The 14,213-nt window shown below is 37.5% G+C and overlaps 1 protein-coding gene across 3 annotated transcripts in view; it reads left to right on the forward strand.

Moving 5' to 3' along the window:
* Positions 1-14,213, forward strand: part of LOC114645594 (A disintegrin and metalloproteinase with thrombospondin motifs 14) — a 328,718-nt gene that overhangs the window by 247,678 nt on the left and 66,827 nt on the right. For all 3 annotated transcript variants that reach the window (XM_028793429.2, XM_051922924.1, XM_051922925.1), the window contains 2 exons: positions 182-325; positions 5,432-5,564. In XM_028793429.2, coding sequence (XP_028649262.2) covers positions 182-325; positions 5,432-5,564 — 277 coding nt within the window. The remainder of the gene's footprint in view (positions 1-181; positions 326-5,431; positions 5,565-14,213) is intronic.

The following is a 14,213-nucleotide window of genomic DNA, read 5'->3' on the forward strand; positions in this document are numbered from 1 at the left end:
GTGCAGTGTATGATATGATAGCCTCTAAAATTTGTAAGCACACTTTTTTATCCAGCGTTTGGCTTAAGTGACAAAATTTGTGTTTATGCAAATACTGTATCTGTTTATTCAAATGTAGATGAAAAAAGAAAATCTTGTACTTTTTTCCTTTAATAGACTATCTTCTATACAATTTTAACAGGTTAGGAATGGAACATGATGGACAAGGAAATCGCTGTGCTGATGAGACCAGTATGGGCAGTATAATGGCACCACTGGTTCAGGCTGCATTCCATCGTTATCACTGGTCAAGATGCAGCAAACAGGAATTAAATAGATACATTCAGTAAGTAACTTTGTAATTTGTATAATACAGTGACCCCTATATCCCACCGTAAGATGTAAGATCAAAGGACGTCATAGTATATGAATTACGAAATGTAAGCAAATTGCAAAGTATTGGTATTGAGGAAATAAAAGACTAAAAGAACTCTTCCACCCTATTGATCCTTCTGTTTAAAAGTGTGCCATCTTCCCTGCTCTCTAATATGTATTTTATAATATGGACCTCAAAGGTTATATATGGGCTTTCTTCTGTTTAAAATATACAGTATAACCATCCTGGTAGCTCTCCCTGAGTACTCTTTGTTGCCAACTTGCAGCTTGGTAGAGCATGGGTAAAATTTTGTACCTGTAATTTGGTTTATTCAATAGGGCATGGGGGAAAAAAGTCAAATATTTTTACACCATTTACTGTGCAGAACAACCTTGGTAATTTAACTCCTGTTGTCTAGCCAGTGTTTGCCAAACTCGGTCTTGGGGAACCCCTGTGGCTGCAGGTTTTTGTTCCAACTGGATTCATAACACCTTGTAGCACTGATGTCATTTAATTAGCTGATATTTTTTTTTCTTTTATTCGACATTCAGAAAAGTATAGCAGCATGATTTTTACATATATAAGACATATAGAAATATTTCTGCTTTTGCTATAGATTTAAATGCATAACTCTCTTTTGTTGATTTCATTATACTTTGCCCTTTCTCTGTGCAGTTTTTCCCCCTTTGTTGCATCTTAATAATGATAATTTTAAACAAGCAGATCAGACACCCAGTCAAACAACACTGAATAATCAAAGGCTGCAACTACTTTAGAGTCAGACCCACTAATTAGTAAATAATGGATTAATTAAACAATTAGAAGACCTAGAAAAATAGAATGAAAATCAAGATGAAAATACTGTTAAAAAGAAAAAAAATACTTTTTTCCTATATAACTGCTTGGTACATCTTAATATTTTTTTTAGCAAACTTAGTTTTCTAATTTCTATATTGTTCCCTAAACACAGAACGTGGGAAATATCATCCATCCATCCATCCATTTTCCAACCCGCTGAATCAGTTCACTTAATTAGCCCAGGAGTTCAATTAAAAACAGAAGCTGGTTGGAACAGAAACCTGCAGCCACAGGGGTTCCCCAGGACCGAGTTGGGGAAACACTAGTCTAGGCCATTACTGTTTGCATCCATGTTATCTGCTACTTAAATGTACTAGAGCAGTATTTTAGGAGGACACACTGATCTGTATTGAGAATTATTTCCCTATAATCCATCCATCCATTATCTAACCCGCTATATTTGCCCCGCTACAAAACTGCAGGACACACACACGAAGCACACACTAGGGACAATTTAGAATTGCCAATGCACCTAACCTGCATGTCTTTGGACTATGGCAGGAAACCGGCATACTTGGAGGAAACCCATGCAGACACGGGGAGAACATGCAAACTCCATGCAGGGAGTACTTCTTTGAAGTGAACCCGGGTCTTCTAACTGCAAGGCAGCAGTGCTACCCACTGCGCCACCGTGCCACCCTTCCCCTATAATGTCACCACATATTCTCAAAATAGCAGCAAAGATAAAATTATGCTATAATTTATTGTATCACAATTGTGGTACATTATGTAAGATTAAAATATTTTGTTAATTTATTGACATCATCTTTTTTTAATGGCTTGATTTAGTGTTGAGAAGTCCATTATTACTGAAGAGAGTTCTTTAAGGTATAAAATCAAAGACTAATCTCTGTTATCTAGTAATTGCTAATTTCATAATGATGGCCTAGAGGGTAGAATTTATTTTCAGATTAACATCAACCCAGCCACAGGGGATGCACAAACCAGTGTGTTTCTTCATGCCGGTCCCAAGCCTTGATAAATCGGGAGGGTTACGTCAGGAAGGGCATCCGGTGTAAAATTTTGCCAAATCAATATGCAGACAACAGTACAAATTTCCATACCGGATCGGTCGAGCCCCGGGTTAACAACGACTGCCAGCAGTACTGTTAGCCAGCAGGGTGCTAGCAGAAACTGGGCTACTGTTGGCCGAAGAAGAAGAAGGACAAGAAGATGGGGGAGACATGTCCGGAGGCAGGAGGAGAGGAGGAAGGTAAAGAGAGTGGAACTGAGGGTAGGAACTTTGAATGTTGGCAGTATAACTGATAAGGGGAGAGATTTAGCAGATATGATGGAGAGAAGGAAGGCTGATATATTGTGCGTGCAAGGGACTAAATGGAAGGGGAGTAAGGCCAGGTGGATCGGATGTGGATTCAAATTGTTCTATCATGGTGTGGATAGGAGGAGAAAGAGTAGGGGTTATTCTGAAGGAACAGTATGTGAAGAGTGTTTTGGAGGTGAAAAGAGTGTCAGACAGAGTGACGATTATGAAGCTAGAAATTGGAGGTGTGATGATGAATATTGTTAGTGCATATGCCCCACAAGTTGGGTGTGCAATGGATGAGAAAGAAGATTTTTGGAGTGAGTTGGATGAAGTGATGAACAGTGTACCGAAGGGACAGAAAGTGGTGATTGGGGTGGATTTCAATGGACATGTTGGTGAAGGAACGGAGGAGACAAGGAGGTGATGGGTAGGTATAGTGTCAAGGAGAGGAATGAAGAAGGTCAGAGGATAGTAGATTTTGCCAGAAGGATGGACATGGCTGTGGTGAATACGTATTTCAAGAAGAGGGAGGATCATATGGTTACGTACAAGAGTGGAGGAAGATGCACACAGGTAGATTACATCCTATGCAGAAGAGTCAATCTGAAGGAGTATGAAGACTGCAGAGTGGTGACAGGGAAAAGTGTAGTTAAGCAGCATAGGATGGTGGTCTGTAGGAAAACATTGAAGATTAAGAAGAGGAAGAGAGTTTGGGCAGAGCCAAGGATCAGATGGTGGAAGTTGAAAAAGGAAGACTGCAAGGTTGAGTTTAGGGAAAAGGTGAGACAGGCACTGGGTGGTAGTGAAGAATTACCAGACAGTTGGGAAACTTCAGCAGATGTAGTGTGACAGCATGAAGAGTGCGTGGTGTGACATCTGGATAGAGGAAGGAGGAAAAGGAAACCTGGTGGTGGAATGGGGAAGTACAGTAGAGTATACAGAGGAAGAGGATGGCAAAGAAGAAGTGGGATAGTCAGAGAGATGCAGAAAGTAGACAAGAGTACAAGGAGATAAGGCACAAGGTGAAGAGAGAGGTGGCGAAGGCTAAAGAAAAGGCGTATGATGAGTTGTATGAGGGACTGGACACTAAGGAGGGAGAAAAGGACCTGTACCGTTTGGCTAGACAGAGGGACCGAGCTGGGAAAGATGTGCAGCAATTTAGGGTGATAAAGGTTAAAGTTGGAAACGTACTCACAAACAAGGAGAGTGTGTTGAGCAGATGGAAAGAGTACTTTGAGAGGCTGATGAATGAAGAGAACGAGAGAAAGAAGAGGTTGGATGATGTGGAGATAGTGAATCATGAAGTGCAACGAATTAGCAAGGAGGAAGTAAGGACAGCTATGAAGAGGAGGAAGAATGGAAAGGCCGTTGGTCCAGATGACATACCTGTGGAAGCATGAAGGTGTTTAGGAGAGATGGCAGTGGAGTTTTTAACCAGATTGTTTAATGGAATCTTGGAAAGTGAGAGGATGCCTGAGGAGTGGAGAATAAGTGTACTGGTGCTGATATTTAAGAATAAGGGGGATGTGCAGGACTGTAGTAATTATAGGGGGATAAAATTGATGAACCACAGCATGAAGTCATGGGAAAGAGTAGTGGAAGCTAGGTTAAGAAGTGAGGTGATGATTAGTGAACAGCAGTATAGTTTCATGCCCAGAAAGTGGACCACAGATGCGATGTTTGCTCTGAGGGTGTTGATGGCGAACAATTGAGACTGCAATTAACAGGAACAACTGTCCTTATAACTGTTATTTTTAAGATCCATAACACACAGACAGACGAGCACTGCGTAATAGAGAGACAGACAGGCAGAGATATATAAATAAACAGGGAAGGCACATGTACTGAAAGAAAAAAAAAGATCAACGTGCGTTGTTCCTGCAGTACTGAATAAGCTCACCCGCTCTAACCTCACCCCTCCCCCGATCTGGCTCTCTAAGTAACAGCGCATGAAATGCGTGTGTTCCAAATAACGATCTATTAAATAATTTCCAGTCTAACACTCCACTCCCAGATAATCAATCAAGGCATGAGCTGGGAAAACTTCGCGCACGTTCTAAGTCAGTGGGGGGATGGAATAGCCGGCTGCTGGCAGCTTGTCTTTTATCAGCACATTTAGAGGACAAAGGATGCTGGCGGAGAGGTGTGAACGGATTTAAGAAGCGATTTAAGGTGGGCCGGATATACGAGTTTTTTCGTAGGCTCTGGTAATTCTAGTGTTAAGTCATCCAAGGTTATTCCTGGGCTGTCTGTTCTTGTAAGTGACTACTGTGGTGTCTGTAAAAAAAATAGCTAAAATGTTTATATATGTATGATAATGGCCTTTACAACCACAAATATGTGCAACCACAGATAAGCCGTTTCTCGGTCCCAAGTGGATATTATCGTTCCTACATCCCTATTAATTCCATGCTATATAGCTTTGCTAGAGCATATCTGAGTTCTGCTTAACAGCAGCCAGGCAATCTTAATGACACTTCCAGACTTGGACAAGCGACTGGCAGTCTCCCTCTGTTGATTCTGTTGTTCTCTCTATTGATTTTGTCTGTTACTGTCCAGAAAAAAAAAAATTCAAAACCACAAAGTACAGTCAGCAGGATCTTATCCTGACATCACTAGGTACTGGTCAAAAACCAACTCTGGACATGCAACCATTGCATTACACATACTTACACTCATTTATATAGAACAAATTTAGAGTAAATCATTAACATTACAACTTTTTGATGAGGAAACTAAAAAGTAAGAAACAAAAAAACATGCCTTGTCTACATTTAGTCCAGTACATGTTATTTTCAAATATTTCATTTTCATTTTTTTTTTGTTCAGTTTGTATTTTTGTTGTGTGATATATACAAAAAAACAACTATGGCAGTTTCATTTTGTAAAGATCCAAAGAATCTATCAGTTTAAAGGAGATTTACTCACTTTACTTACATAATTATTTCTTTTAGCTCATATGACTGCTTACTGGATGACCCTTTTGAGCATAAGTGGCCCAAATTGCCAGACCTTCCAGGAATCAACTACTCAATGGATGAACAATGTAGATTTGATTTTGGTGTGGGATACAAAATGTGCACTGCAGTGAGTATTTTTTTTTATTTTCACATTGTTATATCAAATGACATTACATCACTAAAAGCCAGTACTCAGAAGCTTTTTCTCTGTAATTATAAAAATTGTACTTCAGTTTGTCAGCTTCTTTTATATTATGACCTTATGTAGTAATTACTAGCCTGTTGCAGAATTGTTTTCTGAAAGTAAACATTCAATCTGAGGTATGATAGAAACAACCTTAGAATTTTGGATAAAGATTGAAACAAGACTGTATGCACTTATCTTAACTCAGGTTATCTAAAATGTATCCATGTCAAGACCGTAATTTTGAATTATACTATAAAGTATCACTCTAGCTTGGACGTCTGTTTTTGAGATTGGCCCACACTAAGATTGTGTTGGGGAAAAAAAATATTTTGCTTACTTTTCAGTCAGTGTGTGTAGTAGTAGCAGTCAGTCAGTCATTTTCCAACCCGCTGTATCCTAACACAGGGTCACGGGGGACAAGGCAGAAACAAAATCACGGGCAGGGCGCCAGCCCACTGCAGGGCACACACACTAGGGACAATTTAGGATTGCCAATGCACCTAACCTGCATGTCTTTGGACTATGGGAGGAAACCGGAGCACCAGGAGGAAACCCATGTAGGGAGAACCCGGGAAGCGAACCCAGGTCTCCTTACTGTGAGGCAGCAGCACTACCACTGCGCCACCTTGCTGCCCAATAGTAGCAGTAGTAGTAGTAATATTGTCACATATATAGAGTATAGTGAAATTCATACTTAAATGCCTGACCAACAAGCAACACATTGCCACTCTCTGGTGCCATAGTAAACAAAATGTATTAAAATACATAACTTCGTGATATTTAATAGAAAACACAAATCAACTTACCACTGGTACAATGACACTTCCAAAATGTTTGCCTTGTTTGTAAACAATGTAAAAACACTCTTCCCCATAATGTACTCAAACTGTACATTCAAGTAGCCCTACCAGTCTTACCAAAAAAAATAAAAAATAGACATGCAAAGAGCACTCCATGCAAAATACTGTATATGTATGCGTATCGGCAAATTACAGATATTTTACAAGAATCTCAAAGTGTAACCACAATATCGTCTAATCATCTTACAGCAGAATTTGCAGTAGTACCTGACAGTGTAATATTGTGTAATGAAAAAACCTGTTGTGATTTGGTATTTGATAGTGCTCACTCAACTTGTTTAATTTATGAATTTTAGTACAACCAATATAACACAATGAAAAAAGATATATCACATTAAAATTTTGAGTATACTACATTTATACTACATTTTCCATTTAAACATTTTAAATTATTCAGCAATAATATATTATTTAAGTTCTTAAGTAAACACACTGAATTATCTGATTTTGTAGTTAATGTTTTGGGCATGGTGCTAAATTTGAATTTTATATAAAACATTGTATTAATTATATATTCAATTGACTGGTATCATATTTATTGTAATAAACTAATAAATAAAATCATATCCAAAATTATTGAGTCCATGTCCAACCATAACTCTAAACCAGAGCTCCATGCAATATTTGCAAATAAATATAGTACAAAACATAATGATAAACATAAACAGAGAAACATTATGCAGTACATACAAAACTATATGTGTGAGTTTTGACTATATGTATAGTTTAAAATTTTAATTTCAACTGTCAGCTGGTTAGATGCATTCTAATGAGGATCATTTTGTTGGCAGTTGATAAACAATTTCATTTGGATAGAAGACGGCTGCAATAAGGATGATCATATGTGATGACACATAAACTCCAAGTTGGACATAATGCCACCACATTGACTGAAAAGAAAAAGAAAAATAGAAAAGACCTAGTAATGCCTGAATAAAAAACAATACCACTAAAAACTTTATAAGAGAACAGTAGGAAAAGACTTAAGCGGTAACACTTAACAGCTAAGCTAAAATAACAAGTTCCCAAGCTTTACTTAAAATCTTTTCAGTGTTACGGTGCCTTATAGATATAGGCTCTTCCTCTCGCATTAGTTTTATTTACAGTATGCTCAAATTTTAAAGAGGGCCTTTATTTTGATAGGGGCACTAATCATTTTATCTGGTGGAGGAAGCTAAACCATTTATGACATTGTGTGTGAAAAGTCTGATTTTTAAAATTGGTCTAAAGTCAACTGAAAACCAGTGAAGTGATTTACAAGTTGGTGTTATTTGATCATATATCTTAGTTTTAGGTATGATCTTTTCTGTTTTGCTTTTACTTAAATGCAAAGTAATAGGTAATAGATTTCAACAGCCTAACACTACAGTAGTCAGTTCTGCTTGAGATAAATGAATGAACAAGATTTTAAGATCTTACAGCTTAAGAAACGACATTTTGCAATATTTCCAAGTTTTTAAAAGCTGGTTTTCAGAGAGCATAGAAACGTGACAAAGGATAAATCAGTCTCAGAGAGAGAGATTAGAGAGAGAGGTTAGGAGCATGTGCTGATTACAGAGAGTTGTCGCACCCACCACACGAGAAACCAGCTGGATTGGGACCCGAGTGCAGCCGTGCAACGGATGACACCTCAGCACCACACTGGAAGGTTTTTTAAAGTGGCTGTAGTGTCAAATTTGCTCACCAACCCCCAAGTTTTCCATGCAAATTGGAGGACTTCCTTTCTAGGCTTGGATGCAGGTTAACATCATATCCAGGACAAAGCAGTTACAGGTTTTGAGTCTTCCTGAATGGCTAAATGGAGTAGAGTCGCTTCTTTAACATTTTTTTTAATTGATTTTATTGTAATCACACAACATTCCATGCAAATAGATCAATTTTTACAAAAATAGGATTGAAAACAAATCAACCCCCAAACCCCTGAGAAAGAGAGCATGGCCACTAGAGTAAAACGTAAAACTAGTAAAAATAAGTAAATAGATGAATTAATAAGTGAATAAAGAAAAATGGAGAAGAAAAAGAAATGGGGAGAGAATCTGCTTCTTCAGTGCTTTTAAAGCTTATTCTAAAATGTTATTGATTAGATCCTGCCAGGTTTTGAAAAGCTTATGCACAGATCCTCTAAGTGAGAATTAGATTTTTTCCAATTTCTAATAGTATAAAACATCAGTTACCCACTGACTTTAAAGAGGAGAGTTAGAATTTTTCCAGTTGAGCAAGCTCTTTTCTACCTTATCTTTATTCCTCTTGTTGCACTGAGCATGTATATGACAAAAGAATTTCCCTCGGGATAAATAAAGTTCTTACCTAATCTAATCTAATCTAATCTAACCTAAAATAAGTCTACGTGCCAATAGTGTAGTAAAGGTGATCACATTTTGTTTGTCCTTCTCCACTTTAAGCTCATCTGGAAGTACACCAAATACAGCTGTTAATGGGTTAGGAGGGATTGTGACACCAAGGCTGTCTGAAAGCCATTTAAAAATTTTGGTCCAGAATGATGTTAATTTGGTGCAGGCCCAAAACATGTGACCCAGTGAGGCTGGAACTTGATTGCAGCATTCGCAGGTTGGATCTTGCCCTGGAAACATTTTGGACAATTTTAAACGAGACAGATGTGCTCGATATATAATTTGGAGTTGAATAATTGTATGATTTGCACATACGGAGCTCGAATGAATTCTCTGCATTGCTACCTTCCACTTCTTTTCAGAGATGTTGAGTGAGAGATCCTTTTCCCACTGTCCTCTTGGATCTTTGAAAGGGAGGGACTGTAAAATGGTTTTATATATTGCAGAAATGCTGTCTGAGTCCTTGAAACTGAGCAATATTTTTTCCAGCATAGAGGGAGGTGGGAGGTGAGGAAAATCGGGCAGGTTCTGTTTAACAAAGTTTATAATTTGAAGGTAGTGAAGGAAATGTGTTGATGGAAAGTTACATTTGGAATGTAATTGTTCGTAGGATGCAAAGACGTTGTCTATGTTCAGATTTCTAAGTGATTTAATCCCAAATGTTTTCCAGATATTAAAAACTGCGTATGTTTGCGAGGGTAGAAAAAGGTGGTTCTCGTGCAGAGGTGCCACAGATAAAAGCTTCTCTATCTTAAAATGCTTCCTACATTGGTTCCATATTCTAAGTGAGTGAAGCACAATTGGTTTGTTAGTATATTGGCGATAACTTGCATTTATTGGGGCACAAAGCAAGGAATATAAAGAAGTACTGTACTGCAGGATATTATTTCTATTGCGAACCAAGCCTGTGTATGTTCATCTATTTGTGTCCATGTCCAGGTTTTTATAGTTTCTATGTTTGCTGCCCAGTAATAAAATTGAAAGTTAGGTAAAGCCATGCCACCTTCTGCCTTAGGTTTTTGTAGGGTCACTCTTTGGATACGTGGATGTTTTGAATTCTAAATAAATGAGGTTATGTTTGAATGTAATTTCTTAAAAAAACATTTATTGATGTATATTGGAATGTTTTGAAATAAAAAGAGAAGCTTAGGAAGGAGTAGAGTCACTTCTGACGCTTACAGGATCCGAACCGGGGTCTCAAAAGTAACATCTAAATTCTCTGTCCATCGGTCCGTCATAGGACACACTCACACTAAGCCAATTTAAAGTGGACAGTTTAATCCTAACCTCTATGTCTTTGCAATATGACAGGAAACTGAAGTACCCAGAGAAAACTCATGTAGACCCTGGGAGAATGGGAAAATATAAAGAAAGTATGTGGATCTGAATTTTAACCCAGAACTCCTGGAGTAGATGAGCAGCAAAATTTTCTGTTTGCACCAAGGTTATTATAGTTAACGAAAACTAAAATCAAAAGTGAAACTATTATTAAAAAAACATTTTCGTAAACTGAAATAAAATAATTAACAAAACCGAATGAAAAACTAAAACTAAACAAAGCTATTAAAGTAGCTGCAAAGACTAACTGAAATAAAATAATAATTTACTAAAATAATTTTAATTTTTGTTATTGAATGAATATTCTTGCTGTTTGTTTTTAACCCTTATAACTTTTAACTCTAAAACTGAAAGTCATCCACCATGAGCCACCCCCACATATATGTTCATGCAGTGAACGGCAGCTTATTATCTGCTCTTGCTCTGCTCATTATGGGTTTACTGTTCTTATGGTGGGCTATTCAAGTCTCACTTCCCCTAACCTCGACACTACATGCTTGTTTTTCTTTGTTTCCATCAATACAGCTAGGTGGGGTGTGCACACTGATTGAAGCCTAAGACCCCTGTTCTTCCTTAGCCCCTGTGATTTTCATGGTCACACCTGTCAGAACACAGTAGATTCTGTTTTCTAATTTTTTATATCTTTCCAGGCCTGCAGGTGGCAAAATTCTGTCTATAAATTGTTTGTGCCTGAGATGGAATCAGAGATGAATATGGCTGGTAGAAAATAACAAAGCCCAGTATTTGAAATTTTTTAATGCAATATTGAAGGCATTCATTATAAGCACTTTGTCGTAGGAGCAGGATATGTTGTGTGCTGTAGACATTTAGAGTAAAAAACTCTCACACCTTAAAATTCACCTAAATTTCATTACAAATTGGCCCATTCTGGGCAATAAAAGGAAAAGAAAAAAGTGTCAACAGTCAGCACAGATTTTTCAGCACAAATGACATAGAAAATATTTTTAAATCATAAAATTGTATGAAATTGTTCATATTCAATATCTAGTTTTGATTATGCTTGTTTTTATCAGACAAAAACAAAACCAAATACTAAACTGTGTAGTGTAGTAAGCTTCTACTAACATTAAACTCATATTATATCCAAACCCATTAAGTGTACACTTCTGTCTCATTGTGACACAAAAACTAAACTCCATAGTAACTCTTTAACCATTGTGACACTAGAGGGTGCTGTCGCTCCTCCAAACCCACAGACAACACATCCAAACACCAGGTAAAAGTATCAGTAATATTTTTAATTACTTCAATAATGTGCACAAAGCACCTCCACAATACACAATAATCAATAATAATACAAATAATCAATCCTCCGCTCCTCCCAGCAGCTCTGTCACTCTTCCTCCCAACTCCAACTCAGCTTGCTGGGTTTCCCATAGACCTTTATATAGTCAGTGACCCGGTAGTGCTTCTGTCCTTCAGTCCATGTGATTCCGTAGCACTTCCAGGTCAGATGAAAACTCTTATTTTTATTCAGCCCAGAAGTACAGTTCTTCCGTCCCCGTGACTAGGGAGTATTTCCAGGCTATAGGGAAAATAGAAATCCCTGTGTCTGCCTGCAGCATCACCCGATGGCACCCACGGCACCCAGCAGGGCTGTGAAATAGAACTCCATCTCCCATGATGCCCTGCGGGAATTCATGCTGCAGGGAGGACTCTATCTAGCGGCCTGGGGGTGCTGACCAGGATAAACTGCCGACCATCTCTCACACCATACTATAATTACTAAAACTAAAACTGAAACTAATATATATATAAATAAAATAGAAATGTCTTTGTAAAATAAAACTAAACTAAAACTAAAAATACACAATGAAGGAAAACTAAAACTAAACTGAATTTCCAAGTAAGGTCAGAAAAAATATAGAAATAAAAACTAATATAAAAAGGCAAAACTATAATAACCTTGGTTTGCACCACCATACCACTCTTCCACACACTTAATTTTATAAATCACAGTTTAATGTGTTGATCACTAGGCCACACAATTACGTCTGCAATTTCATTGGAATTAAGTATTTAGCTGTCATACCACCTTATTTGCACATGCTTCTACAATTCTATAAACAATGTTCTAACAAATTCTGTTATTACACCTGTATTTCTGAACAGAAAAGTGTTCCAACAAGACAGAGTAGGCCAGGCCTAAAAATTATTATGGTTATTCTAAGAAATAAATATCATTCCATTTAATGAATTTACTAAATCATCCATCCATCCATTATCCAACCCGCTATATCCTAACTACAGGGTCACGGGAGTTTGCTGGAGCCAATTCCAGCCAACACAGGGCGCAAGGCAGGAAACAAACCCTGGGCAGGGCGCTAGCCCACCGCAGGGCACACACACACACACCAAGCATACACTAGAGACAAGGATTGCCAATGCACCTAACCTGCATGTCTTTGTACTGTGGGAGGAAACCGGAGTACCCGGAGGAAACCCACGCAGTCATGGGGAGAACATGCAAACTCCACGCAGGGTGGACACGGGAAGCGAACCCGGGTCTCCTAACTGCAAGGCAGCAGCACTACCCACTGCACCATCGTGCCGACCTACTAAATCATTAATACCCAAAATAAAATAACAGAAAACAGCATGATGCATTGATATAAAATTTAGTGTATGTAACAAAGTTTAAAACAGCAGACTTGTTTTCTTTTTAAACACAATCTGTAACAGGAACTAATTATATTAAAAATGAAAAAACAAAAATCTTTTGCCATCATTTAAAAGGAATTACAATTCCTTCAAGCAGGTTTCATAATGACTGGAAAACAAATTTCTCACTGTAGAAAGGAATTACACCATATAGTGTGTAATAGTGTACATCATCTTTCTTTGAATGATACAGCCTTGTCATGTTTCAGATAAAATACAAGTGTTTGAGCAACTGATTAGTTCATACATTTACTGTGCTAAAAAGAATGCAGCAGCAAATCAGAAAAAGCCAACTCAAAATAATTGTCTTTGTTACAAGACTCATATGGATTATGTACTAAGGTAATTGAAGAATATGCACTGAAAATAGCTGCTATATAAACAAAATAGAATAAATCCTAACAAAGAAATATGGTTGCCTTCCTTTTAGATGTGGTAAAGGGATAATATACTGTAAATGAAATATCACATAACCCTTTAGTTCTTTTACAGCATAATTTAACAGTGGAAGATAACACCAAAGCAAGTTATATCTAGTAAACTGATTTTGAAAAACAGACTGAAAAAATTTGGACGTGAGCATCAGTAGGGTTTGTGCCCTAGGAACAAAAGTTACCTGAACAAGTCTATAACATTTGAGTAAATATTTATACTGATCTTTCTGATCATAAAACAGGTCATTACGATAGCAATTAATGAGAAGAATTCATAATTAATTGAAGAATTACAGGTATTTGAGGGTTCCTGTACTGTAGAGTGCCTCTTTCTCTTGCATGATTTGGCTCAAAAACTAATCAGCACATCGTCATCACATAATAGGCTTAAGTTTCCAGTTTGGTATTTTTCTACCCAGCCATTTTAGGTCTAGACCGTCCTCAATAAATTGTGACACACAGACACATACACGATCAGACACACATGTCATTCGGATATTGATGTTTTTGGTATCATGGGACCCTAATTACAACAAATATTTTTACAACGAAATTTTCATTACAACGGAGTATTTTTATGGTCCCGACATTTTCCCCATATGACACGAGTCTATAGAAATTGCGTTACTATGAAATACATTCAGCAGATACTTTCATTACAACGAAGTGCCCAAAAGACCTTGAAATGCCCGAATGAATCATCCACAGAGCAGTTAGTTCTGTGGTCGCAGCTCAGTTGTGCACAACGATCCCTGAACAGAAACATTGTAAATTTGTTTTTTGTTTCTTTGAACTTTCCTCATACCATTTTTTTGCTGTTTTTGTTTTCTGCGGTTTTCAGTGATATCTTTTGCTTATTGCTCGTCAACATTTGAAAAACATCCATTGAAATTTAACTCATTGTCACCCTCATATAGAAATGGT

This window comes from Erpetoichthys calabaricus, chromosome 2, assembly GCF_900747795.2.
Source record: "Erpetoichthys calabaricus chromosome 2, fErpCal1.3, whole genome shotgun sequence".
Taxonomy (NCBI): domain Eukaryota; kingdom Metazoa; phylum Chordata; class Cladistia; order Polypteriformes; family Polypteridae; genus Erpetoichthys; species Erpetoichthys calabaricus.